Source organism: Desmodus rotundus, chromosome X, assembly GCF_022682495.2.
Source record: "Desmodus rotundus isolate HL8 chromosome X, HLdesRot8A.1, whole genome shotgun sequence".
Lineage (NCBI taxonomy): Eukaryota > Metazoa > Chordata > Mammalia > Chiroptera > Phyllostomidae > Desmodus > Desmodus rotundus.
Genome location: NC_071400.1, coordinates 60,518,674 through 60,546,404, shown reverse-complemented (window position 1 = coordinate 60,546,404; position 27,731 = coordinate 60,518,674). Strand labels below are relative to the sequence as shown.

General features: G+C 60.1%; 1 protein-coding gene across 2 annotated transcripts; it reads right to left on the bottom strand.

The window, feature by feature from the left end:
* Positions 1–378: 378 nt before the first annotated feature.
* FLNA (filamin A) lies at positions 379–25,849 on the bottom strand. Of its 2 annotated transcripts, XM_053917132.1 has the most exons (48): positions 25,716–25,849; positions 22,175–22,662; positions 18,902–19,150; positions 18,691–18,788; positions 18,422–18,569; positions 17,798–17,916; positions 17,627–17,704; positions 17,373–17,535; positions 17,069–17,269; positions 16,386–16,523; positions 16,182–16,305; positions 15,931–16,067; positions 15,630–15,823; positions 15,330–15,443; positions 15,102–15,245; positions 14,282–14,405; positions 14,039–14,199; positions 13,862–13,952; positions 13,606–13,775; positions 13,225–13,342; positions 12,867–13,129; positions 12,051–12,648; positions 11,783–11,956; positions 11,540–11,702; positions 11,304–11,464; positions 11,040–11,210; positions 10,533–10,656; positions 10,288–10,444; positions 9,490–9,679; positions 9,311–9,334; positions 6,739–6,986; positions 6,535–6,630; positions 6,255–6,357; positions 6,027–6,167; positions 5,789–5,917; positions 5,418–5,591; positions 5,163–5,324; positions 4,866–5,069; positions 4,637–4,789; positions 4,413–4,535; positions 4,040–4,306; positions 3,774–3,911; positions 3,458–3,573; positions 2,788–2,920; positions 1,864–2,040; positions 1,493–1,711; positions 1,205–1,408; positions 379–884 (listed from the first exon to the last, which is right to left on the bottom strand). In XM_053917132.1, exons 2-48 carry the CDS (start codon positions 22,545–22,547, stop codon positions 697–699), a joined length of 7,944 nt encoding a protein of 2,647 aa, XP_053773107.1. In that variant the 5' UTR covers positions 22,548–22,662; positions 25,716–25,849; the 3' UTR covers positions 379–696. The 2 variants fall into 2 exon arrangements, with proteins under 2 accessions (XP_053773107.1, XP_053773108.1); XM_053917133.1 differs by lacking the exon at positions 9,311–9,334.
* Between the last annotated feature and the right edge of the window lie 1,882 nt (positions 25,850–27,731).

Genomic DNA, 27,731 nt, shown 5'->3' with positions numbered 1-27,731 from the left:
TGCTTAGGCGGTGGCCAGAGCCTGCTGTGATTTCAAGCCTGACTACCTGGTCCTCCCACCCAGCACTTTGCATCCTTCAGCCAGCCTGGCCATGGCCTGGCCTTTCCCTCCAACAGCGTCTCTGCCTTCTGTAGACTGGGGCAAGTTTATGTGTTTTGGGGGTGCTACACCCCCACTTTGCCCTGCATTGATCTGAAAACCCAGGGGGGCAGAGGTGAGTGCAGATGAGGCCTCCTGCAGTTAGGGGTGGGGTCAGCAGCAGCCCCAAGTGCCAGAGCAGTGCGAGGGGGGCCAGGCCTGGAGATTCAGCAGCCTGGGGCCTGGGCCCCTGCTTCCATCTCCCCTGTTGGCGACCTTGCAAAAAAGCCAGAGCCACTCTCGGGAGAATGAAAGCTGAACTTTATTCTTCTTGGCTAGGGAAGAGAACTAGCAGGTGGTCGTGCACAGGCCCCCACCCATCACCCCTCCCAGAACCAAAGAAGACAGGTGGAGCCACCAATGGCTCCCTCTGCTCGCCTCTCTCCTTTGCCCAAGTGGAGGCAGGTGAGCGCAGGGCAGGGGTGGCTGCAGTGACGGGGCGGCCAGAGCTGGCCAGGGCTCCAGGGCTGAGGAGAGGAGGAGGGCTGCTCGGGAGGGGGTGGGTGGGAGAGGGGACACTTCTGGTCCTGGGAGTTGCCACTGGCACAGGCACAGAGCTCAGGGCACTAGGACACGGTAGGGACTGCCTGGGATGTGCTCATCGCCCCACTTGACCACCAGCGTGTACTCCCCCTTGTCCTTGAGCAGGTAGGAGACACTGTAGAGCCGGCTGCCCACATGCTTCACCAGGATCTCCTCACAGGGCGTCCGCGGGCCGTGTACCCCTACTAGCAGCATGTTGTTGCCTGGTGGGGGAACGGACAAGTGGCCTCAGTCCCCAGCTCCACATCCCCTACTTTTAGCTGTAACTACGTTGACCCCCCCTCCCGTTCTGTACCCTCCCCTGTCCCCCTTGCCTGTCCCAGGGTGACAGCCCATTCTAAAGAGCTACCAGCAGCCCCGCCCCTGCCCCCAGAGGAAACTCCAGCTCCTTCAAGGTACTTTCCTCAAGGGGAAGGGAGGGGGCAGGGAGGCCCAGATGGGAAGTGGCTGTGTAAGTGACAGTCCTACCCACAAAGGCACTGCCAACCCCTCGACCCCCCTCCACTGTGGTCCAGGCACCCACCTGCTTTGCTGCAGTCCACCGTGAAGCTGCTCTTCTGGCCCACGTAGGCCTTGCTCAGCCCCAGGCCCTTGGCCAGCACCTTGCTGGCATCAGTGGGACCTGGGCCCGGGGTGCCATGCTGGGGGACACTGGCAGTCTTGGTCAAGGAGTCCACAAATACGGATGATGTCTCATGGAGGCTGTGGTTGCTGACAAGACGGGGACCTGCAGGGCAGAGCAGGGGGTGCTGAGAGGGAGCCGGAATGCCAGACACTGGGTCGGGAACCAGCAGTCTGGTGCAAGGCTCACCTGTGACTTTGGCCTTGAAGGGGCTGCCCCCGATGTGGTAGGGGCCACCATATTTGATGGAGATGAGGTAGCTGCCAGGTACCATGGGGGTGTAGGTGACTCGGTAGCCCTCGGGGCACTCTTGGCAATCCATCTTCACCTTGGACGGCCCGTCGATGGTTACCGACAGGGCACCGGCTCCCGCATTGCTTGTGTTCACGGTAAACTCAGCTGGGCTCCCTGGGGGCATGGCAGGTCAGACAGAGCCGGCTCGGCCCAGTCCCACCCCAGAGCATAGCTTTGTCACTTCCGTGTGCCTCCTGTGGTCACTGAGATCTTACAGGAGGGGCCCTCACGGCTGTGTCCAAATAATGAAAGCCGCGCCCACTGACCTGTGACGCCACCTTCCAGGCCGGCCCCGTAGGCAGATACCAGGCCTGGGTCTCCTCCATGCCCAGGCTCGCCAACTCGGATCTTGAAGGGGCTTCCAGGGATGTGGGTGCCATTAAACTTGACATCAATCAGGTAGATGCCATTCTCCCGTGGGATGAAACGCACAGCGTACTTATCTGAGAAGCAGAAGGGCGAGCTGTGGACCTGGGATCCTTCCTCCAAATGACCAAGTGGGGTCTGTGGGGCGCTTCCCTTGCCCACCCCTGTCAGTCCAGCAGGTCCACATAGCTCACTCAGCTTCTTCCATGGACCATGCTGGGCACTCACACCCCACAGCACAGATCTCCTAAAAACCGAGGGGTGCAGCTTCAGATGCCCAAGCAGCCTATCGGGACTCATTTGGACTGAAATCTTTTATGAGCACACCACCGCCTCTTTAGAAAGGTTCCTGGGAATGCCATACTCCCTGCGTGTAACTGGGGCTCAGAGAGGCGTGCAGGAACTCGCTCAAGGTCCCACAGCCGGGAAGGGGCAGAAGTAGGCCGTGAGACTACTCAAGCTTTGCTCAGCAGAAACCCTCACACTTTCCCACCGCTGGGCTGCCCCAGGCCTGTCTGTAAGTGCCATGCCCTGGTCGGCTGGCATGGAGGTCTCTCCTTCGGGAGACTGCATCATCCTGCAGAAGGCTGTCTCCTTTCTAGCAGTTGTGGCTGCTGAGCCAGATTCCCAAGGCCATGAGTCACAAGTAGTGGCAGGGTTGCCGGGCTGAGGGAGCCCAGTTATGTGGGCCCTGTCTCAGCTGCTTACAGAATCTGTGCCTTCCTTTTGTACGCTCAGCCCACTTCCAGCCAGCCGGGCAGGCCCGCTGCTCCCAGCAGGGCCAGGGCAGGTGGCTGGGGGGCCGGGTAGGGACAGGGCCTCACCTTGGTCAATCTCTGTGACATAGCACTCCTCCAGGGCTCCGGAGGGGCTGTGCACCTTGGCATCGATCGCCCCCTTGGCCCCATTCAGGCTGACTGCAAAAGAGGCTGGCTGGTTGACCTTTAGCCCTGACTCCTGGAAGCACAGCAGATGTGGTTAGACAGGGTGGCCAGGCAAGGGAGGGCAGGGCCCCAGAGGCAGGAGGCCCACAGTGTTGCACTTACCCATCTGGCGTCCAACTTGGTTTAAAGAGGGAGAGCCATTGAGTCTCGACGGGCAGCAAGCTACAGGCACACGCCCCCGCCCCCGCCCCCAGACCCACGTGCTCTGCAGTCACACACCTGGGCAATATGAAGGGAGGGCAGCCCCACCCTGTGGCCAGCACTCAGCCCTTGCAGGCTGTCCCTCTTTAAACCGCAGCCCTGGTGCTCAAGGGGCACAGGCTTCTGTTCAAAGCCTTTAGACCTGAGACACGAGAAAAACTCCACGCGGTGGGCAGGGGAGCTTCCTGCCAACCCCAAGCGTGGGCTGCACCCGGCCAGAGCAGAGGCCCGGCACCCTGAGCTGGGCTGGGCAGGTCACTCGGCATGGAGCCGAGGCCTGCTCTCTGCAGCGGCTCTGGTCTGGCCGGGCCCAGGAGCCCCAGGCGGGCGGTTTCTCTCGGTGCCTCACCTGAAGACTAGAAACAGTAAGGCGGCGGGCGTCGCCAGACGGAGAAGCCACAGGCACCACGAAGGGGCTGTCAGGGATGTGTTCCTCGTTGAACTTGACTGAAACCTCGTAGTCACCTGGGCAGGGAAAGCACAGAAGGCATGCTGGGAGGCCCCCACTTTCAGTGTTCTAGCCTCCAGCCTCCTACAAACAAAACAGCCTGAGTAGCCCTGGGTCAAGGAGGAGGGCGGGAGCTGAGGGGACTGTCTGCATAGACCCAGACCAACACCCCAAACCGAGGCATCACCTCCCCTGACCCCAGCCATGCACTCAGTACCTGGCTCCTGGACCACATAGGCCACGCCACAGGAGCCATCCTTGCGGTCCTCGAAGGAGATCTCAGCCTTGCTGGGGCCCTCGACAGCAATGGCCAGGCCCCCAGCGCCAGCTTCCCTGGTCCAAATGCTGAATTCAGCTGCGGGAAAGCAGTGTGTCCTCATGGAGCGCTCTAACCCCCGGCCTCAGCCCCCTCCAAGCGCCGCTGACCTTCCTCAACCCCGACCCTGCCCAGCACAGCAAGAACCTGCCAGAAAGCCGGCCTACCTGGCACTCCAGCTTCAGCCCTCTCCAGGCCAGGGCCCCCGGCACGGACCTTGTGGGCTCCCCCTTCACCCAGGGGACCCACGGTGAACTGGAAGGGGCTCCCAGGCACGTGCTGGCCCTTGTACTTGACACTGACTGTGTGCATGCCCATCTCAGCAGGCACAAAGCGGATACAGTATGTGTGGTTCTCCCCTTCCACGATCTCGGCTTCATGGGTCTTGCCCGATGGGCTGGTCACCTGGGCTGTCATGTCCTGGATACTAATTTCTGTAGGTAGGGGACAGCCTGGTGGGCAGGAGTTCCAGGCTCCACCCTTCTTCCCAGGACCACCATCATGCCCCAGGACCCCTCCCTGGCTCCCTACAGCTCCTACCAGGGATCTTTAGGCTGAGGTCACAATGACTGCCAACATTGGCCACTGAAGGAGCCCGTCGCCGGCGTGTGATACTCTCCTTCACCCGGCCCTCACCTGTCACCTTCACAGAGAAGGGGCTGCCTGCAGGAGGAAAGCACAGCCCATACCCCACCCCCAGAGGTTACGTTCTAGCCCTGGGGTGTGATAAAGCAGCCCACCCACCACGCGCGTGCTGCACTCACCAGGCACGTGCTGGTCAGCGAACTTAATGTTAATGATGTAATTTCCAGGCTCTGTGGGGCAGTAGGTGACCCTGCATGTGCCGTCCTCCAGGTCCTCTGTGTTGATGTCCACCTTGCTGGGACCCTCAATGGACAAGCTGAGCCCGCCATAGCCTGTAGGAGAGACATCCCTGAGCCAGGGAGCCAAGCACAGCGGTGTCACCCTGGCTGGCAGGCCACCACCACTCACCAGCATCACGGGTGTCAATGATGAACTCTGCGGGCTCAAAGGTGTGGCCTTCGTGGAGGCCCTGGCCTGAGACCCGCACACGGCTGGCATCCCCGATCTCCGACTGGCTGATCATCACCGGGATTGGGCTGCTGGCCACGTGCTGGCCGCTCTTCTTTACATGCACCAGGTGCTCCCCTGTCTCCTTGGGCACGAAGGAGATCCCTGGGCACAGAGCGGGCATGTCAGCCGTGGAAAGGCGTGGCCCCCGCCCTGACCTCCCTCCTTTCCAGAAGGCCCTGTCCCTCAGCCTCTTACCCACATGGCCATTGCGCAGCCGCTTCAGCAGACAGGGCTCCTCCCGGCCTGAGGGTGGCACCACGGTGGCCGTCAGTAGGCTGAGGTCCGTCTCCGAGATATTGATGGGGATGTCAGCAGCAGAGCCCACCTTCAGGTGGGACATGCGCATAGAGTCATCACCTGGCAGGGGACAGTCACTGAGTGTCCAGGAACAGAGAGAGACTGCAGCCACTCTGCCACCTGTGTTCTGTCACTGTTCCTGGTGGCACCCACCTGTGACCCTGGCAGTGAAGGGGCTGCCTGGGATGTGCTGCTCATTGTACTTCACTAGGATGCTGTAGTCGCCAGGCAGCACAGGCAGGTAGGAGACGCTGCATGTCCCGTCCTGATTGTCGGTGCAGCTGATCTCTGCTTTGGATGGGCCCTCAATGGCCAAGGACAAGCCCCCTGGAGAGAGTCGTGGATGAGGGTGGGAACCGTACCCAGGCACACTGCACCGATGAGGAGGAACCCCAATAGGCAAGCAGAGGCCACGGTGGCAGAGCAGGGAGCCCCGTTCGGGCATGTCTGTCCTGTGTCCAGATGTCCACAGGATGAGGACATCCCACGGCACACAGAAGATCAAGACCAGAGCTGCCACTCACCCTCTCCTGCATCCTTGGTGTTGACTGTGAAGACAGCAGGCTTGTTCACTACCCCATGGGTCAGGCCAGGCCCATAGGCAGTGACGTGGCCACAGTTGATGTAGTCCACATAGAACTGCAGGGGGCTCCCTGAGGCAGGAAGAGGGGCCATGTGGAATGGGGACCTTGTGTTGCCTCCAAGCCCTCCCCCCAGCCCCAGGCCTCTATGAGGCAGCGGTGGCATTCTGCGGGGACATACCTGGGATGTGCATGTTGTCATAACGGATGTCCATCTCGTGTAGGCCGGCTTCGCTGGGCGCATAGCGCACAGTCACAGTGCCATCCTTGTTGTCAGTGATGGCTGGCTGCGCCACCTTGCCAGAGGGCATGCGCACCTCCCCTGTAGGGCAACGTGGCCGGGGTCAGGGCAGCCCATTGGCACACGCTGGCCTCTGTGGCTCCCAACCTGCTCCCTGCTCCCACTCACCAGTGATCTCGCCCTTCTTGATGGTGAAGGGGATGACCAGGTCAAAGGGCCTCAGGCTGGTCACATCCAGCCCATTGACGCCCACCATGGGTCTCTCCGGGGCCTGCAGTGGAGACAGAGGGTCTAAGTGAGGGGGCTCTCAGAGCGGAGGGGATCCCAAGCAGGATTTGGGCTCCCTCCTCACATGTGTCAAAACGGGGCCTCATGGGACACCCAGCTGGCCAGTCCCCAAATGTCCCCTAGAGCTAGGCGAGCTGGGAGGAGGCAGGCCAGGCCATACCCAGGTTTGCTGGCCAGCCTGGGCGTAGGTGTACGGTGGGGCCAGCTGCTGAGGCCGCAGTGGAGGCTGTGCCGTGGCCTGGTCCCCAGCCAGAGCCTGCAGAGGAACACACGAGAGCTGGAGACTCTGTCGCCCAGCACAGAGGAGCCCCGGGGGGGACAGAACAGGTCCCACCCAGACCCTTTACCCCCTGCCCCTTCTGACCGTCACTTGGAAGGGGCTGTTGGGCACATGTTCGCCGCCAAAGCGCACACAGATGACGTATTTGCCTGGCTGGGGGGCCGTGTAGAAGATATCAAAGGTGCCATCCTCGTTCTCTACCACGTCCACGTCCACCTCGGAGCCATCAGGCGTGCACACAGTGCAGGTAACCTTGCCTTTGCCCGCAGCCTTGGTGTCCACAGTGATCACCGTTTCCTCACCAATCTGGATGGTGGGGCCGATGCCAGCACCTAGTGGGGCAGGGCAGGTCCCCAAAGCGGGGGCCAGTGCATGAGCTTGGCGCTCAGGGCACTCCCATCTGCCTGCTGCCCACCCAGGCCTTTTACTGCCACCACTAAGCACAGCCAGACCTCCCGCCCCTGACCCCCAAGCTGGGCCGGTGAGTAGTTTCTCAGAAGGCAGGAAAGGTTCCCTTGAGCCACCTCAAGCCAGGGAGTCCTGTCTTGGGGGGAAGCCCCCATGTGGGAAAGGCCCGATGGTGGCCCCCAGGTTGTTTGGGAGGAAGGGCAGGCCTAGAGGCCCACAAGGCCACTGCCGCCTTCAGGGCACAAGCGTTCACTGCCACCTCAGCCTCAGTTGGTACCGCGGACCATGCTGCGCAATGCCAGTGCTCTGGCTGGGCCCAACAGCTGCCTTTGCCCCTGTGGCCTGGCCCTGGCCCTGGCCCCCAGAGCTGTGTGCAGACGCAGTGAGGCGGAGTCCTGCTGCGGTGTGGGGGAATGTGATACTTGCCTCCCCCACCCCAGGTCTGAAGGGGAAACTGGAGTTTCCTGACAACTGAGAATGCTCGCTCAACCGAAGGCTCGTGGTGAGGGGCGGCCGGGCATGGCCCGGAGCAGGCAGGGAGCTGGGAGCAGGGAAGCAGGGAGACAGCGGGGTTAGCACCCTAGCAGCACAGCGCACAGGCAGTGGCAGCACCCAGAGGGAAGGGGGGGACAGGAGGCCCAAGCCACAGCCACCGCCTCTAGGTTGCAAGGGCAGAGCAGCTGAGCAGCCTCCAGGGCCCCAGAGTGCCTGAGGAAGGGGGAGGGACAGTGACGTTAAGACCGGGCTCAGCCGTGGAGGCTCAGGGGGTTGTAGGCTGTGAGGTTTTGAAGTAAGAGGTAGGCTAGCTCCTGCCAGGGAAGCCATGGGGAGCACGGCACTGGCTCCAGGGCTATGCTTGAGGGCCTCCCCAGCCAGCCTGCCACTGAACTCCCCCTCTGTGGCCGAGGGCTCCCACTGCCCTAAGGCTCCATGCTGGCCTTCCCAGATCTCCTGAGCTCTAGACCTGGCCAACTGCTGCCCAGGCCCTGGGAGGCCTCACCTCATACCCATCCATGCCTATTCTCCCCAGCGGGAACCTGAACCCACCACCTAGCTAGTGATTTGGACCTTCACCTCACAGTTACCCTCGAATCCCCACTTTTCCCACCCAGCCCATCAGCAGATGTTGGCTGCTGCATCCTCAAAGTACATTTCCCAACTGGGCACCCCCCAAGTCCCATTGCCACAAGCCCGGCTCAAGCTCCCCCTATGGCTGGTCTATAAAAGTGACTTCAGCTTCCCAACTGGGCTCTCTGCCTCTGTTCTGCACACAGTGACCAGGTAAACCGAGACCACTTCCTCAACCAAGGCTTGACCCTGCCTCTGGTCCCCAAGGCTTTGTCCCCTGCCCTAGGCACATGTGACTGTCATCTCAGATCCCAGGGCCTGCTCTGTATGGCAGATGAGCCCGGGCTGCAAAACCCTAGCCACCTTAAGTCTCGCGCTGGCTGCTTTGCCCAAGCTCCAGGCCTGCAGCCTTCAGAGCCCCCTAAGTAGCCGCTGCCTCTTATTGGTGTCCCTGGCTGGGGTTGGCTCTCCCCTGCCAAGCCAGAGTAGGAGAACCTCCATGCCTGGTTGGGGACCCTCTGAATAACGTCACTGCTGCGGGAATAGGGGTAGGGAAGAAGGCAGGGAGAGCGGGTGGGCCACTTAGCGCACTTTGGGGCTCTGAGGCTGGGCCAGGCCCCGCCATGCTGGCCGCCCAAGCAGTCAACGCTGGTGCTACTGCACTACCAGCTAGCCCCACCCGCTCATGCAGGCTGCACCTCCCCCGGCCCGGGACGCAGAGGCCCCTGGGAGGTGGGGACAAGGGTCTGTGGATCTGGCCAGGGCTGGGGATTTCCCGACTGTTGAGGGGAGACCCCTTGTCCCCTTAGCCAACGCAGGAGCCCTTCACACGGAAGGAGGAAAGCAAGAAGGGCCCGCTGCCTGCCTCCAGGGCTTTCCTGGGGTGCCAAGATCCCCAGACCCCAGAGCCCCAGTGGGGTGCCTCTCAGGATGCACCTCACCCCAAAGCTCTCAGCTGCAACCCAACTTCTCAGACGGGGAAACAGAGGCCCAGAGAGGGGAGGGCCGGAGCACTCATGCTCAGCTCCGGAGGCCTCCCTGGGCCCTAACCCTCCAGCCCCCCACTCTGTCCCTGCCAAGAGCTGCAGCTGGAACTGTCCTGGGAATCAGCATGGAAGAGGAAAGGAAGCTGCCCTCTGGGCAGGAGGGGCATTGGGAGTGGCCCCGGCAAGCAGCTTACCTAGCCCGTGACCTCCGATTGACACTGAGGTGAGAGGGCAGAGAGCAAGGAGAAAGGTCAGGTGAGTCACTCAAGGGGGCGGCCCCCACTCCCACACGCTGCCCCAAGCAGCGAGCCCTTGCACACAGGCACACCCAAGCCCCGTGCTGACAGCCGTGGCCGATGGCGGGCTGGCTCACCTGTGACCGTGCACTTGCTGGCATCCCCGGTGGGCACGGCACGAACACGGTACGGGGAGAAGGGGATCTCATCACCGCCATACTTGATAAGGATGGTGTAGCGGCCCGTCACATCTGGTACATAGGCCACCGTGTACGTGCCATCATGGTTGTCTTGGATATGCGTCTTCTTGGGCTTGCCCTCAGGGTCCTGTGTGGCAGAGCGCAGGGGAGGGAGGTGGTTGGCCTAAGCCTACCCAGGCCCCGGATTACCTCAGGCTCTTTCAAAGGAGCAAGCGTGAAGTACTGCTGCTGGAGGTACAGCCTCCAAGTCCCTCACCTGCCATGGCCCAAAACAGCCACTTGCATCCAACACTATCCTTTACTTGAGAAGTCCCAAAATGCTCAATGCTCCCTGCCCCCACTTGACAACAGGTAGGGCCAGGGAGCTCGGCACCCATTCTGCTCTCTCACTAGGAGCACCTCTGGGCTTCCATCTGCCACCCCAGGGTCTGCCCCAGCACCAGGACCACCCTGGAAGGTCTCAGGGTCCTAATACTTACACCTGGCCCACGAGAATGCTACAGGCGGGCAAGCTGAGAGGAACAAAGGGCTTTGGTTTTGGTAGTGTGCTCCCAGTCAAGAGTGAGCTTAGTGCGTGGATGGGGAAGCCTGTGCCTATTGTCATCATCCTAGATGCCGGAGATCTGCCCCAGCTGCATGCCCTATACTGCACACGGCTCCCACCTGGGCTCCTCTCTTCCCTTGCCTTCCCTGTGCCTGGAGCGGCAGTCCCACAGGGCCAAGCAGCCAGCTCACCGTGATCTGGACAGCTAGCAGGCCTTCCCCTGCATCCTTCGCATCAATGGTGAACTCCACAGGCAGGCTGGCGGGCACACCGGTGGTGTTGAGCCCAGGGCCACTGGCCTTCACCTTGCTGGCGTCGTGCGTAGGGAGCACTTTGACCTTGAAGGGGCTGTTTGTTGGGCCAGTGTGTTGAGTGGTTAGGGAGGCTCTCGATGCCCAGCCTTCCGCCCTCCCCCCAGCAGTAAGCTGCCTCTTACCTGCGGGGCACCTCCTCTTCACCGTACAGCACGGAGATGCTGTAGGGCCCCTCACGGCTGGGCACGTAGTTGACAGTCTGGGTGCCATCGGCATTGTCCACCACATCCACTGGCTCCACCAGGCCTGGCCCCGGTCCCAAAGACAGAGCCTCAGCCCCACCATACTGGATGGCTGGGGCTCGACCCTGCACTCAGCCCCCACTCCAGGCCTAGCCATTACTTTGCCCTTATCTGCCTTTCCCAGGAATGGTCTTGAGCCTTTGTGACACTAGAAAGTAATCTGGGTGCTATCTTGGATCCTGGCACTTTCTCCTTCCTGCCACATCTGTTCAGTGTCCAGGTCCTGTCTGTTCTACCTCCTTCTGGCCCCATCACACGAGGCTCCTGTATCAACTGCCTGCACACCTGCTCCAGCCTATGCGTGCTGGGCCTCTGCTCTCCTTCCCCTGCCCCTCAAAGAGGACCGTGCCCTCCCTACCCCCTACTCCTAAGTGTGTGGACACTCACCTTTGGGTCCCTGCACTTTGACCTGTAGCGGGGCCACACCGGCCTTGCTCGTGTCTACCTGGAAGGACTGAGGGAGGTTGGCGCGGACCACGCCTGGGCTCAGACCAGGCCCGGAGCACTTGACCTTGGATGCGTCTGTTACATCATGCACAGGGACCTTGAAAGGACTTCCTGGGTAAGGGACAGAGGGATGGATTCTATGTGAGACAGAGTGGAGGGCAAGCAAATGGTCCCAGCCAGGCCCCAGCTGACCTGCCTCCTCACCTGGCACTTGGTGGCCACCATAGGTGACATTAAGGCTATAGGTGCCGGCTTCATAGGGGATGTACTCAACTGAGCAGCTGCCGTCCTTGTTATCCATGCAGGACATCTTGGCCTCAGAGGGGCCCTCTACAGCTAGGCCCAGGCCCCCTGTGCCAGCTCCCCTGGAGCAAACAGAGTCAGTTATTCCCGGGGTTTCAAGGCCCATTGCGGCCCCTGCCTCCTGGGCGCTGGCTCACCTGGTCTCTACAGTGAACTTGTTGGGCTTGTTAGTGGTGCCGCTTTGGATGCCTGGCCCATGGACACGCACTCGGGAGGGGTCACAGCCCTCTGTCACGGGCACCTGGAAGGGGCTGCTGGGCACAGGGCTGCCATCATAGGTCACGTCCACAGAGTGCAGTCCTGGAGGATGGCAGGCCGGGTAAGAAGGGGCCCAGGCTACTCAGCCATGTCCCATATCGCTCAGGAGCCCCAGCACATACCCTCCTCATAAGGCGTGTACTCCACTTTGTACACGCCATCACCGCAGTCCTGCACATAGGTCTCAGTCAGGTTGCCTGAGGGATTGGCCACACGAGCCTTGACATGTGGCCCTCCAGTTTTTGTCAGAGCCCGGGCATCCACACTGAACTCAGTGGTGGCCTCTCGGAAAACACCTGCAGGGAAGCAATGAGGAAGAGGCATGGGGCTCTAGAGACTCTGGGGGCCCTAGTTGCCCCTACCCACTTGTCTCACAGTGGGGCCTCTCACCTTGGCCCTCGATCCCAGGCCCGTAGCACTGGACACCCGAGGTGTCTACTGCAGGCTCCACCTGCAGCTTGCTGGGGAAGTTTGGCACAGGCTGGCCACCATATTTGATGGTGACAGTGTAGGCCCCGGGGCAAAGGGGGATGTAGGTGATGGTATGTGTGCCGTCGCCGTGGTCCTGTATGTGCACCTCGGCTGGCAGCCCCGCCTCAGAGCGGATCTCGATGGTCAGCTCTGCACTGCCTGCGCTTGAGCAGTCCACATGGAACTGGCCTGCCTCACCCGCGGTGGCCCGTTCCAGCCCAGGGCCTGAGCACTTGACCTTGGATGGGTCAAAGCAGGGAACCACGTGGGCCTTGAATGGGGAACCGGGGATGTGGGTGTCAGCGAAGAGGATGTTAATGTTGTAGTCCCCGGGCTCGGTAGGCACATAGGACACAGAGCATGTGCCATCCCCATTATCCAGGCACTCGAGCTGGGCCTCACAGGGGCCTTCCACTGTCAGGCCTAAGCCGCCTGTGCCGGCGCCCTTGGTGTCAATGGTGAAGCGGGCAGGGGAGCCTGCACTGCCTCCCTGCAGCCCCGGCCCAAACGCCTTCACCTGAGGGAAGAAGGGCAGGTCAGGAGCTGAAACCACACCACCTCCCTGGCCCTGGACCCAGAAACCCCACTTCCATCTACCTCTTCTTATTCTGGCTACCCTCCCCACGAGACAGGGGCACAAGCAGGCCTGAGTGAAGCCACAGGTCACAAGGACAGAAATAATAAAAGGTGAGGGCATATCTGGAAAGGACAGGGTGGCCCCCATACCTCAATTACCTTACTAGGCTTCGTGGGGGGCACCGCTTCTAGAGGAAAGGGGCTGCCAGGTACAGGCACACCATCGTAGGTCACCTCAACCTCGTAGGACCCCTCCTCACGGGGTACAAAGCGCACGACACTGCTGTCAGCCCCCAGGCCCGGCTCCACCTTGCAGGGCACTGAGGCACCCGAGGGGCCCAGGATCTTGGATGCCACTTTGCCTTGGCCACCAGCCCCCTTTGACTTGACTGTGAACTCCTGGTCTTTGCCAACATCCACCTCTGTTGAGATGACAAAAGAAGGGAAAGTGTGACACTTAGCCCAGGCAACCCCTGGGGCATCCTCAGTGACTGTGACAAGGGCCCCAACTACTTACTCTCTCCCAGGCCGGACACCTTGATCTTGCTGAGGTCCAAGCTTGGAGACACGCCCACCGAGAAAGGGCTCTTAGGGATAGGATCCCCTCCATAAGTGACACTGACGCCCACTGGGCCCTGGGAGCGGTGCAAAAGAGCAGAGTCACAGGTCATGACCCTGGCCTCCCTGGCTTCCCCGCCTAGGCATGGGAGGGCGGCCAGAGAAGCACCGGCTCTCCTTTTCCTCCCCTGGCCTGCCACACCCTGTGTCTCAGATGGGCAATGAGAGTGGGCAGGAAGCCTCCTGGAACAAAGCACCCAGGCCACTCCTCAAGGAGGCCCATGGGCTTGGTGGGTGTAGCGAAGGGGTGCAGCTGTGGGAGGTTAAGGTAGCTAGCTACCTGCTGTACAGGAGTGTACTTGACCGTGTAGGTATTATCGTGGTGGTCAATGATGTCCATGTCACGCACTGCATCCCCCTTAGCCAGCCCTGAGAACTGGACGTCCAATTTGCCTTTGCCGGCCGCTTTGGCATTGACCGTGAAGTGGGTGGGCTTGCCAAGCTCAATGCCTAAGGAGACAAGGTGACCATGTAGGGGTATTTTGCCCCAATCTCCCTTGAGGTCCACAACCTCTCCAGAGGGTGGTCATCCTTACCAGTGCGGCTGAGACCAGGGCCCTCGGCCTTCACCTTGCTGGCATCATGGGAGGGCTCCACCTTGACCCGGATGGGGCTGGTAGGTGTGGCCTGCCGTGAGTGGGAGGAGAGGAACTTAGAGGAGAGCAGCACCCTGACACCCAGCAGTGTGAGGGGTGGGAAGCAGCAACACCTACCTGGTCAGCAAAGAGGACCATGATGGTGTAGCTGCCAGCTCCACGGGGTGTGTACTTGACTGTGAAGGTGTCGTTGTCATTGCGAATAATGTCAAAGTCAATGTCGGCCTCAGTGGGGCCTACCACACCAGGGGCACACTTGATGCCGATGCTGACGTCACCTGCAGCAGGAGAGGGAAGGGAGGCTGGGACCTCACGTGGGTGCCTCACCCACATGCCCACCTGCGCAAGGCAGGGCCTTACCCTGGCCAGCCTCCGCGCAGTCTACGGTGAAGTAGGTGGGCTCATGAGCCTTGAGCCCTGTCTTGGCCACTCCTGGGCCATACACCTTGACCTTGTTTGGGTGGCTGCCGGCTCCCACGTTCACCTGTGCAGGACAGGGGTTAAGTGCAAGGGCATGACCAGCCTGGAGAGGCAGGGGTTCCTTCACCCACTGTGGCCGACACGCAGAATGGTGCAGCCACATCAGGAAGTGGTCTGGTGGTTCCTCAAATGATTAACCATAACGTGACCACATGACGCTACAGTTCCACTCCTAGGTGTCTGTCTACCCAGAGAAATGAGATCACTCATCTGCACACTTGTACTAAGTGTTCATAGTGGCAGTAGTCACAACAGCCACAACGTACAAAATACCAGAAGTCCATCAACAAATAACTGGATAAAATGTGGCCTAATCCACACAATGGAATATCATTCACCCACCAAAAGGCTGCAGGTACCAATCCGTGCTACTGTGGAAGAACCATAATGAAAATACGACGGTGAGTGAAAGCAGCCAGACACGAAAGGCCGGGAACTGCATGGTTCCATCACTAGCAAATGCCTAGAACAGGCAGGCCCACAGCCAGAAAGCAGACCATTGGGGGTAAAGGAGTTTGTTTGGGATGACGAAAACGGCCTAACTTTAACTGCAGGACTCAAAACTACCGAGCTGTCCACTTGGAATGGGTGAGCTGCAGAAGATTCACGTTTCTATCTAATAGAGCTAGACAAAAACAGAACGGGCGCCCTTGGGAGATGTGCTAAAGGACTGTTCAAGGCCTGTGGAGGGCTGGCTCACCCGGAAGGGGCTGTTAGGGATGCTAACGCCTCCCCAGGACACCATAGCTGTGTGCTTCACAGGCTTCCTGGGCACATAGGAGCAGCTGTAAGTGCCATTGCCGTTGTCCTTGATTGATGCCTCCACGGGGCAGCCCTCGTTGTCCTGGAAAGTAGGCGGCCAACTGGTCAGCGCCCAGACCTAGGCACCTGCCCACCCCCCACTCCATGCCATGGGTGAGCACCCTACCTGCACTTGAACCCGGAGAGGGGCCTTCCCGCCGTGCTTAGCATCCACCGTGAACTCTGCTGGCTTATTGACGGCCACACCTGTCTTCTCCAATCCAGGACCACGTGCCTTCACCTGATGGGAGGCCACCCAGATCTCAGGGGACCAAATACAAGCCACCAAGGATATAGAGTGGCAGGGACACACTCTGGGGATACCAGCTGGGGGATACTAGTCTGGGGCCTGGACCCCCACTCAGCCCAGCCCCCAAGCAGAGGCAAAAGGAGGCCAGGACCAAGGCCAACAGCATGGGCCCTTTACCCTGTCTGGGTGGAAGTCCTGCGGTGCCTCTCGGATGTCGGCCATGAAGGGGCTGAGGCGGATGTCCTCGCTGTTGCACAGCACGTGCACAGCATACTCGCCAGCCTCCTGGGGCCAGTAGCGCACGTCACAGGAGCCATCGCCCTTGTCGTCACATTCGATCTTGGCCTGCGATGGGCCCTCCACCGAGAAGCCTGACAACAGCCACCAACTTTATCAGTGCCCCAGAGCTTGGCAGAGGGGTGGGGGATGCCTGGCCACCCTCTTTCCCCAGGTGCCCACACTGGAGCCTCCAACTTACCGAGGGTGCCGACGTCATCCCCAATAGCCTCCACGACAAAGTCCGCTGACTTGCCAACGACACCGCCCTCTAGCCCGGGACCCCAGGCCCGCACCTTCTGATTGCCACACTCGGTGCCCACCTTCACCTCAAAGGGACTGCAGAGAAAAAGCCACACAGAGCGGTGTTGAGGGAAACAACCCCGGAGGGGGGCCACCCCGAGCAGAAGGGTGGTTGTGCCACATTGGCTCTGAGTACTGTTGGGGCCTCACCTGCGCCCGATGTTCTGGCCGCCCCACGTGATCGTGACAGTGTATGTGCCGGGGACCATGGGGTAATACTCGAAGCCATAAACACCATCCCCCAGGTCCTTCTGTTTCACACGCTCCTCACCCTCTGCCAGAGACAAAGGAGGGCCTCAGGCCTGCCCAGCAACAGCCCCAAGGCTGCCACTGCCCACCTGCAGGTCAACTTACTTGGACCCTTCACAATGACCTTCAGCTCCCCACTGCCTGCGCCCTTCGTGTACACCTTGAAGTCAGCAGTCTCCTTCACCCGCACGCCCTTGGGCTGGAGGCCCCGGCCCACAGCACGACAGGCGCCCGGGTTACATGCTGTGGGCAGAGGGTCCCCGCTCAGCCACTGGGAGCTGGCATTGGTCAACCCCTCCCTTGCTTCCCCCAGGGCTGGGCCATCAGGATGGTGGCGGGGCCCTCAGAACTTGGCCCCAGGAGATAGTGAGGGCCATGCAAGAAACACACTGAAAGGGACCATGACCCCAGGGCCTGTGGCCCAGACCAGGATGTGATGGGCTTCCTCCCAACTGCTCCACACTGTCCCCCACCCCTTCCCAGCCCTCCCCTCCCAGAGAAAGACAGATTCAAGTACCGTTGACCCTGTGGGCAGAGCAGAGAGCAGCAGGTTTCTAGACAGCTGGAGCAAGTTCTTCCGAAGGTGGAAGCGTGAGGAGAGAGAGAGAGACAGAGAAGGCGAGAGGAGCAGGAAGAAGGGTCCCAGCAGGGGAGGAAACAGAGCTCACCCAGACAGTGGAAGCACAGAGACCCAGGGTGCCAGGGTGCTGGAGTGTGACCCCCCCAGCTGACCCTCCCATGGGAGGTCCCAGCAAGGGGGAGGGACACGGCTGCCAGGACCGGCCTACCTTGGCCAACAGTAACAGTGTAGGGGCTTCGAGGGATGGGCACACCAGCAAAGGTGACGTGTACTGTGTGGACACCCTCCATGGTGGGCTGGTAGCTGCAGCGGTATGTGCTGTCGCCCCTGGCTTCCAGCTGTGGCTCTACAGTGCCCTTCTGGCCTGCAGGGTCTTGGATCACGACCTCTACCTCACCTGAGCCAGCTCCTGCCACAAAGTACCAGCTTAGCCCCTGGAGCCTCCAGGCTGCTCCCAGGCCTCAGTGGCTCCCCGCCCCCCAGACCTGACTGCCTCAGCAGCCTCCCTTCACCTGCTGTAAAGATCTCAAAGTAGGTGGTCTTGTTGGCGATGTTGCCACTGGGCTCCAGGCCAGGGCCCTGGGCAGTCACTTTGCTGGCATCACCCTGGGACTTGTCCACATACACCTCAAAGGGGCTCTTGGCAATATGCTGGCCAGCAAAGAGCACAGTGACCTATGTCCAGGAGCGGCAGACTGTGAGAGTTGTGTTGGGGCCATGCAGCCACTGTCCCTGCCACCAGCCTCCCCATGGGCTGAGGACTCACCTTGTGAGTCCCCGTCACCTCGGGGACATACCAGACAGAGAAGGTACGGTTCTTGTCGTTATTGGCAGTCACTTTTGCCTGTAGTAGGAAGGAGCCCATGAGCACTTGCTAAGAGTGGCCCCTCCAAGTGGAGGCATCCCAGTGCCCCGCCCTGCCAGCACATGGCCCCACCTCCTCTTGGTGTCCAGCTGGGTCCTCCACGTATACCAGCACCTCTCCCTGGCCAGCACTTCTGGTCTCCACAGTAAACTCTGCCCGCTTCTTCACCATGTTGCCTGTGGGCTCAATGCCTGCCAAGAGAAAATGAGAAAGGCCTGGTTGCCTGATAGGGCCATTGCCTTACCCTGCCGCCCTGCAGTAGCATCTCCTTCTGAAGGCTCAGCGCTGAAGCCTCCTTGCTGTACGTATTAGACACGCTCACAACCGGGTGACTCAGTTCGGCGTGAACTCCAGTGCACGGAGCCCGGCCTCGGGCCCCAGCTGTACTTTTGCCGTGAGACAGGCCTGAACCTGTTTTCTGGAACACTCACTTGGGTTTGCCTGGGCCCTTGCTTCTGCGTGATACCCTGGCTGGGTTTTGTCTCCATTTACAGTAAAGGAGCTGTGTCCTCCCTCCCTGAACGTGCCCCACCCTCGGGCAGATGTCTAGTCACAAGTGGCCAGTTATGACCAACTCAAATCTTGGAGGGCATTTGATAACCTAGCTATCATGTGTCTGAAGACTCCCAGGGACCTCCAAATTTAGGAATGACACTGTCCCACACGGAGGTCAGTGAGCAGGCCTAGCTCCCTCACCTGGCCCATAGGCGCGGGCTTTCTTTGGGTTCAGTTTGGGCCTCAGGGGAGCTCCTGGCTTCAGCTTGGCCTTGGGGAACTGGGACAGGTAGGTCATGACGGAGTGTTCGTCCACGTTGGGGTCCACGATCTCCTCGGGGGTGATCACCTGTCACAGGCAAAAAGACAGGAGCCATTTGGCTTCCAGGCCTCGGGCTCCTGGGATGTGACACCTCTCCCCACTGGGAGTATGGCCCCTGGTAGCCCCGGGCATCAAGACGGAGTTGTACCTGAGGGATGCCCAGCCAGTCGTCGGCCTGCTGCATGGCCTCCCGTGCATTGTTCACAGGCTTGCTGGCATCCCAGGAGTCCCAGTCAGGACACAGGCCTGTGGTACAAGGAAGGCTAAGTACGGGGGCCACTGGACACCCTTGCAGGCTGTATCCACCGTCTACTCATAGATAGCCTCAGCCCCTTGCCCTCTACTGCCACACTCCTCACCCGGGGCACAGCTATCAACTAGGGCACCCAGGGCCCTGCCACTCTGCCAGTCTCGACTAAAGTTGGTGATGGGAAGCTGCGGCAGCTTGTTCTGGATCCAGCCCAGGAGCCTCTGCTTGGGTGTTTGCTTCTTGGCTTCTTCATCCTCCTCCTCATCCCACATGGGCATGGAAATGGAGTAGTGCAGAATCAGGGTCCAGATGAGGCCCAAGATCAGCTTGAGGTTCCCGTCCACGATGGCCTTGCTGTCTGTGAGGAGAGAGGCGGCGCTGGGCAGTGGGGGCCAATGTGCACATGTGCGCACACAGGGTGGCGGGTGACCGCCAGGCAGTGGGGATCGTGGTAGCACAGGGGACCCCAGGGAGCCCTTTCTGCCCAGGACCCCTAGAAGGTCTAGGCAGTTCCAGAGGTAAAGACTTCTGGGGGCAGAGGAGATAGCTATAGACACACAGCGACAATACAGTTCAATGACGAGGTGTTGCCAGAAGCCCTGGGGACCAGAGGAAGGACTGATGACAACTACAGGCCACAGACAGGGCCAGGGGAGGCCTCTGGAGTGAGCAGGATGAGTGCTTTGCAGCAACCCAAGCAGGGGTCTCCAGGGAACAGGCAGGCAGGAGGAATAGCTCAGCCCCAGTGGGCCTGTATGCCAGGGCCTCTGACCTGGTGCTGGCAGGGGAGGGGGCTGGGGCTGAGGAAGAGGAAGAGGAAGGCTGGTGGGTGGGGCAGTTGAGAAATACAACTGCTGCCCCAGGGTGGGTAGTCTGAGACAAAGGAAGTGGATGTGTTGGGTAAATACCCTTTGGGCGGAGGGTGCCCGCCTACCCCCCCCACCCAGAGCTGGGAGTCAGGCAACAGTCCTGGCACAGAGGAGGGGCTGGGGGTCCAAGGGAACCACCAGTTGGGCCGAATGGCCCTGACTCAGTGGGACCTGGCCAGGATGACCTACCGGCCAAGATGACTAGCAGGACACATTCTGGGCCCCCCCATCCCATCCGAAGGAGAAGGGCAGAGCCACTGAGACTAGGTCGGCACCCAGGGCCCAGCTTGAGAACTGAGGTGGCAGAGGCCATGGGCGGGGTCCTTGAGTCCCGCCGCTTCAGCAGAGCCCAACCGGCTGCTGCCTGCCTTCCTTGCCACCTAACGGGCCGCTGGGCTTCGGGCGGGCGGCCACCAAGCTAACCACAAGGGAAGTGGTTAGGGCGGGCACCCTGTACCCTGTCACCATGGGAACCCCCTCTGAGCCCCACCCAAGGCTCTTCTGGGTCTTAGCCTTAAGGGGTGGGGGGCTGGGAGTGGGGCTCAGAAAAAGGTCAAGCTTACTAAGAGCTCATCTTTGAAATCCCTGCTGTGTCTCCACCCTACCCCCAATTGAGAGACAATACTTGTCTACTGAGTCAACTTGGGGGTAGGGAGAAGGGAATGGATGCCACAAAAAGGCTGATCAATAGCAGGTGGCCTCTGAATCCAGTGGACAGCAACTTGAAGACCAGCTGAGCCACTCAAAGCAAAGCAGCCTCTCTGTCCCTGGACTAGGGTTGGTCAGGGTCCTGCACCACTGCCTTGCGCTGTCCTCGGATGGTGGGAAGGTAGAAGAGGGAGCTTCAGGCTAGGGGTGACTAGAAGGTTCAGAGAAGACCAAGGGCACAGGGGCATCCATGGCTTCCCACTAGGCCCCCACCCCCAGAGTCCTGAATCCAGCAAAAGAGCCGTAAGGAGGCCCGAGGCTTGCTGTGACCCCCCAAGGGACACACAAGGCCAAGCTCATCAGCACTGGTGAGTAGGGTTGGGCCTGCCCCCTGGTCAGGAGGAGGCGGGCCTAGGCCCTCCCCATTCCCCTCACAAAAGAGAGAGGGAAGGACCCCGCAGGGTTGGGAGACTGGCTGGTTGGATGGCTCCGCCCCATCCCACCCCCTTTCCCCAGTCCCGGGGCCAGCCTGCCCCCTCCCTCCCCTAATCACTGCTGCTTTCCAACATTTTTTTGCCTTATATGGCAAAGCTCTGGGAACTAGGCCTGCTCCAGCCAGCTCAAAAGAGAAGGGAGGAGGGAGGAGGAGACCCCCCCCAGACAACTGGGGTGTGGCCCGCCTCCCCACATCCGGTTGCCCCCCCACCCAAGGCTCAGAGATGACTCAGCTTGGCTAGACAGAGGCTGGGACTGGGGGGTGGGCCTTGGCCTCCAGGAGCATTCCAAAGAAAGAGGTGAGGCCCTTAAGACCTGCCCTCTGAGTGCTTGGAGACACCTGAATCTTGGTCTCTCACTTTTCTCAGGCTCAGCATGGACCATGCCAGGGCCAGGGGGATAACTGAAAGGCCCCTTTCAATTGCGAAGAGAGCTCATGCCCCTTCTTCTCTCTCTGTTGTACATTCCCAAGTAACCAGTTCTGATGCCTATCACCTAGTGGGTTCCATCTTGAGAAGAGCCAGGGATGCTGCAGCAGGCCAGGTCAATGCCAGCATCACCAGCCCAGTGTACGGACACTGGGCTGGCAGTGAGCCCAGCATACCCTGGAGTACATCCCAACCAACTCCTGCATTCTAGATGCAGAAAACCCAGGTCCTACATGTAAGCAAGAGTTTGGCCCAAAATTAACAGTCGCCCTGTCTCAGTGGACTATAACCTAGTTCCCTTCACTGACTGACACCCAGACTCATCTCAGGTGCTGTGTTTGCTAGCCATGCTCTTCTCTGGCCTCCCAAGTTCCCTGGGGGAAATCCAAACGTGGGGGGGGGGGCTGGAGCCATCTCCAGTGGGGTGGTCATCTTTCAGGGCCAGAAAAAGCCGAGAGCCCTAAACAATGCAACCCACAAGTCCCAACTCCCTTGTTCAGGAACCTCAGGGGCGCCTGAAAGCCAGAAGGCCCTCTCCAAACTGCTGTAGGGGACCTCCTCCTGCACAGGGATGGGGTGCTGGGCGCAGGGCCAAAGCCTGTCCAATGCCCACCCTCCAGGCCCTCTCCCACAGCAATCGAAGTGGCGGGGGCGCGGCCTGCAGAGGATGTGAGCTCAGCCTGGGCGAGGGCCAGCCGGGGCGCAGCGGGCGGGGGCGCGCGTAGCGGTCCGCAAAGAAGCCTGGCCGGCCTGCCAGCGCGCCTTTGTTCTCGAGGCCTGTGCGGAGCTGGGTGGCCCGGGAACCCCCTACCCCAAGAAAGCGCTGTGACTCAGGGCGGATGGCTGGGAGGGGTCTAGCCAAGGGAGGTGGGAAGACATGCGGAGCCCCCGCCCTCGCCCTCGCCCTCCCGGCGCCACGGGGTTGGTTGCATGCGCCCTCACCAATGGACACGAGCTTGATGCTCTCGCGGTCCAGGAACTCGAGCGCCACCGATACGTTCTCGAGCTGCATCTGGCGGAACGTGGGCCTCTGGTTGTGCTTGCGGTGCATCTTCTTCTGGCTGAGCACCTCGAGCAGCGCGATAAGCCGCAGCCCATCACTCAGGTCCGTCTGCAGGTTGGCGATGCGCTTGCTCACGCATTTGAGGTGCTCGTTGCACCAGCGCGTGAACGTATTCTGCTGGATCTTCTTCCACGGTGCATCCTCCGCCAGGTCCTTCTCCGTGGCCGGCATCTCGGCGTCTCGCGTGTCGGTGCCGCCACCCGGAGCCGCGCCCGCCGCGCTCTGGCCCGCTCGGGAGTGGGAGCTACTCATTTTGAGGCGCGAGGAGCCGAGGGGCGGTGCTGCAGCCAAGGCGAGGGGACGGCCCTTTAATTAAAGTCGCAGGCACTCCACCGAGCAAGGGGCGATGCAGACAGCGGAGGTTGCGCTGTGGAGAAAGCGAGCCCTTTAAATGCGGGCAGGGGCGGGGCGAGGGTGGGGCCACAATGGGGCGTGGTCATGGGGTGGGGCTTCGCAGCCAGCCCACCCGACAGCGCCCTTTGGAATGCCCCCCAAAGCCCCCTGCCCCGGCCATTTTGAGCCGGACCCCGCTAGCTCCCACGAGGTATCGTTGGACCCCAAATGGGAGCAAGGATGTACTCAAGCCCCAGGGCCTGAAGCCAGTGCTACAGGAAATGCTGCAGCGAGGAAAGGCTGAGCAGCGTCTGGCCCTGGACCACTTGGTCTCCAGCGAGCATGCCATACAAGGGACTTTCCTTCCCTATGGCCCCTGTGGGGGGTAGCGGCGGCTAGCTCTCCCTGAGTCACGTGGGCTCCGCCCTGTTCCCCACTCCCACCCCGGCCCCAACCCCACAGCCCAACCCTCACCCCACTCTCCTCCACTTCCGCTACCCCCAGCCGCACCCTGTCCGGTGCCCTGGAAGCAGAGGGAAGAGGCGCAATCCTAAGGGTGAGCTCTTGGAGAGCACAGGTCCTAGGCCAGGCCCTGCTGCGCAGAGCCAGGACCCTAGGCTGCCCAGAGACCCTCTCTGTCCTACACCAGTCATTCTGCTCTGCAGGGCTCTGGCCTCTGCACCTGCGCCTGTAGGTCCCCACTGCTCTCCCTCCCTGCTCCACCCTGGAGGAAATGGGGCACTGGGCCAGGAGGCTGCCAGCACTCTAGGAGCAAGCAGTCTTGGAAGGGGCCAGGCATGCCAATGGGCACTGGCAGAGGGCACCGTGCGATGTGTGCACAGACAGGGAGTGTCCGCTTGAGGTTGTTGCCATCTGGGGCACTGGTGGTTTCCTTTCCTGCCTGAATGGCTCCTGAGCCCAGTGTGACCCCAGAGGTGGCCAAACAGGGGACCAGGGGCCCTTTCTAGACCCAGAGTGGCTTGCTCGGGGCTTCCAATAAAGCTTGGCAGGCTCCGAGCACCTGGGTCTGGGCTTCAGTGCTGTGGCAGTACAGCACCCCCGCTGGGACAGGGGGCCCAAGGACAGAGGGGGGCAAACCATAGAGGGCTGTCAAGGCCTGCTGAGGAGCCTGGGCTGTGTCCCCAGGACAATGGGGAACTACAGTATTTGCTCAAAATTAATTTCCTAGTACATCACTCTGGAGACAGCGAGGAGACTACCGTGTGGAGATAGAGACCAGCAAGAAGCCTGTTGGAGACACTCACTGCCACCTTCTTCGGTCAAGAGAAGCTAGCCTACCTATCTATGGCTTCATCCCCAGAGTGTACCTCTCCTTTCCAGGATGTTCCCTTCTTTAGGTCTTCGTCCCTCCTGCTTGATTCTTTGAGCTGCAGACTAGTCTTAAGTTATCTGCTAAAAACAAGTGGGACAGGAGGCCCCAGCATGTCATGTCCAAATATGGTTGACCTTGTGTGACTAAAGTCTGCATTACACACCGTGGGGCTACGGTCGCAAGCCGGCATCTTCGCTGCCCTCCAGCATGCTCACTTAGGCGCATCCTGTCACCCCACTGGTTTTCCTCACCAATGGTGGTGGTAGGGACTCCAAATGGCCTTTTTCCTATCTGAGGTCAACCTCCTGGGCACTCTCCCTTCTCCTGACCTCTTTCAACCACCTCTGCACAAAACTCCATACCACAGTGTCTTGGGAAATAGAGTGGAGGTGGGAGGGAGAGCTGTGAAGGGGTGGAACACAGATGGACCCCTCCCTTCCTGGCCCCATTTCAGATAGGCTAAGTGGTCCCTCTGCTCCCCCTGCCCCACTGGAAATCAAGTTCCAAAGGACAAAATTACATCAAGAATTGATTTTCTTTTCACTAAGTGCTATCCAACTGGATCATCTGTGTTCATTCAGAGAGCAGGGAAACTGAGTCAGAGTAACTGACCAGTAGGCAACTCTAATAGAAAGGTGGACAGAAGCTAGGTGTCATGGCTTCCAGCCCTAGGCTTTCCCTATTTGGGGGAGACAGGGATAGAGGTGTAGAGGGTTCTTGTCCCTAGGGGACATAGTATCACCACCAGATGGCACCCCATCCCAAAGCCCCCAGATGAGGCAATCTTTGGAAGCCTAAATCCAGCTCTTTCATATTTTCCCTTATTTGGAGTAGATTCTTGGATATTAGACACACCCCGCCCCCACCCCACACCCGGCCTTCAGACCCCAGGCCAGGCCTGCCCACTGGGGTGCTTCAGCTGGGGAAGTGGAATGGTGAAAGTCCAGGTGCTGCAGGTGAGAGCACGCATTTCCTGAGCTCCCACCCGTGACCATTAAGTCTGGAGCATGTACAGGTGGGCCTGCCAGCCCACTTCACCTACTTTTCTTGGACCTGGGAATCCGGGCACATTGCTGCTCACATCCTGTCTGTCAGTGAACACCCAGCTCAGAGCCAACCCAGGACAGCGGACAGGAGACAGGGCCCAGGGCCCCCAGCCCAGGAACCTGGCCTGTCTGAGAAGAACCTGCTTTTTGTACCTGGCCAAAGCCCTGCCCTGGCCCCCATGGAGTGCAGCAGTCCCGGAACTAGCTCCCCTGTGCCCAAGGCTGCTGGTGCCCTGAGGATTGGCGCCAGCGAATAACCCGCTGTTGCCCTCCCTGGGGGCACACTGGCTTCGAAGTGTCCTTCCATGTGGCCACGCACCTTCAGCCCACACTATTTCCTGCTCTTGGGGCCGTCCTTCCCAGTTACGCACTAACCAGCTCGTGGGCGCCCACACGAGCCCATATCCTGCCAGACGCTCAGACACCCTCTTTCTCAGGGACCCCCATGGCCTTGGACTCCCACACTCCTGGGTATAGATACAACTTCGCGGGTACCCTAGGGAGGGAAGGCAGCCTCTGGGTACCGCACTCCCGGGAGCAGAGGGCGCCTCCACAGCGCTCACGCGCCCAGCTGCACTTGGCTTGGTCTTGGGCGCAAGCCGGCGCCTGTGTTCTCGGGGCTTCTCCGCTTGCATTCGCCACCCCCACCCCGAGTCTGCGAGCAGCGCGGTGACCGTCCCGAGCGGAGCCCCGCCGCGGAGGCCTCACCTGCTGTTCCTGCGGGCGGCCCGCAACCGCAGGGTGGCGCCCGGCTTTTCTTCGCGCCCGCGCTCGGCGCCTCGGGGCTCCGCTGGCGTCCGCTGCGCGCCGCGCGCCTCTACGCGAATGGGCTGCTGCCGCCCGCCTTCTTGTTGGCCGCACCCCCGCCCCGCGCCCGCCCTGCGCCCGGCCCGGCCCGGCCCGGCGAAAAAGCCTTAATTGGTAAAATCGCCCAGGAGCGGGGGAGGGGGGCTGGCGGGGGCGCGCCGTGAGCTCAAGCACCCAGGCTGTCTGGAGACGTCCCCCTCCTCGATGAGCTCACCGCTCGTCAAGGGCCGCTGGGGTGATGTTGGGGGGAGGTTCGTCTCAAGAGCCCGCGGGGTCTGCAGGGCCCTTGTCTCAACACAGCCAGAAAGGCCACCTCCTCCAGGGAGCCATTCACAGTCAGGGCCCTTGTCTTTATCCCAAACCTGGGCTGGCCAGGCAAGTCAGATTTTGCCCTCTGGGGAGGAGGGAAACAACAGGCCTTTGCAGGTGTCCACTGAACCATACTACAAGCAAGGCCCCAGTGGGGCAGGGACCCAAGCCCAGTGATGAGCAAGCGGCCTAGCTGCCACTGATTTGGCCCCTGCTGGGTGCCAGGCCTGGCAGTGGGCAGCAGAAACGTACTGAATTCTTAGGAGCACAAACAGGCGCAGTCCCGAAGCCTGGGAGTGTACAGTGAGGTGCAGCCAAAGACCCAAGAGTTCATGAGCTGGGTGGGCACAGCCACACCCTGGCACTGTCAGGCTCCCTCTTCCTCTTCTATGTGCCCATTTCCTGGTAGCTTCAGATTCAGCTCAAATGTCACTTCCTAGGAAGGCCACATAAAGCAGTGCCGTTTTAACATTTTGCCCACAATAAGAACTATATACGTTTTACATTCTGAGCCAGTGTGTGTGCGCACACACAGCCAGACACACAGAACTGAAACAAACATTCCACAAAACTGCTCCCCCTTAGTACCTTAGTATCTGCAAAGCACTTTGATATTTTCTATTCTATTCTACTTCATTAAAAGAGAGGAGGAGAGAGAGGAAGGAAGGAAGGGAGGGAGGGATAAAGAAGGAAGGGAGAGGAAGGAAGAAGCTTGGTCACACCTGCTAAATGTATTTGGTGATCTACAGTTAAACAGAACGGGAAAGCGCTAATCCCCCTCCAAGCCTCCTTGCATCCACTGCTGCTTTTGCTAGCTTTGCCGGCAATGACCTTCCTACCTTGACCCATGGTGGGATCTCCTAGCGGTGCCACTATTTCCATCTTTCATTGCTCCCTCTTGTGGGACCCCCCACCATTAACACTGGTGCGGGGTGGGAGGGGCAGTGGATTATCAACACTTGATAAATGGCCTGAATTCAGCCCAGGTGGCTGTGCTGGAGCTTATGGCCACAGCTGTCCTTCCAGGAGGGAAACTTACCTTCCACAGGCATTGCCAGGGGTACAATATGGGAGTGGGCACGGAGGAGGCAGTGGCCATGTGACTGGATCTTGGGACCCCTGCCTCCATTTGAATCCTTTACACTTCTTCCCCCCTGCACATACCCCACCCCCACACATACAGCTCTTGGTCTCTATTTCTTCCAGGTCTAGGGAGAATGAAGGTTTGTATAGCACCAGCTGTTCCCTGGTTTAAAAAAAATGTCATAAGTGAAAGACCTGTGCTCCTTGTGGTGAAGATTTCGGAAAACCACTAGAATTAGCTCCATTCCTGCTGCCAGGGCAGGCTGACTCTCCAACCGGCCTTGCCAACAGCTCCTTGATGAACCGATGGTTCTAGGGTTGGAACACAAGGTGTTCTTTAAGAGACTTTTGGTCAGCTAACCATTCACTGTTTTACGTGGCTTGTGACAATCTTCCACACATACATTTTCACAATAATCACCATCTTGTGACTTTTGTTACCATCTGAGCTGTTTCAAAGCATTCAAATACCAGATAAAACCCAAAGGATCTCTAAATCCTTGAAGAGAAAAGTTAAGTTTTGTC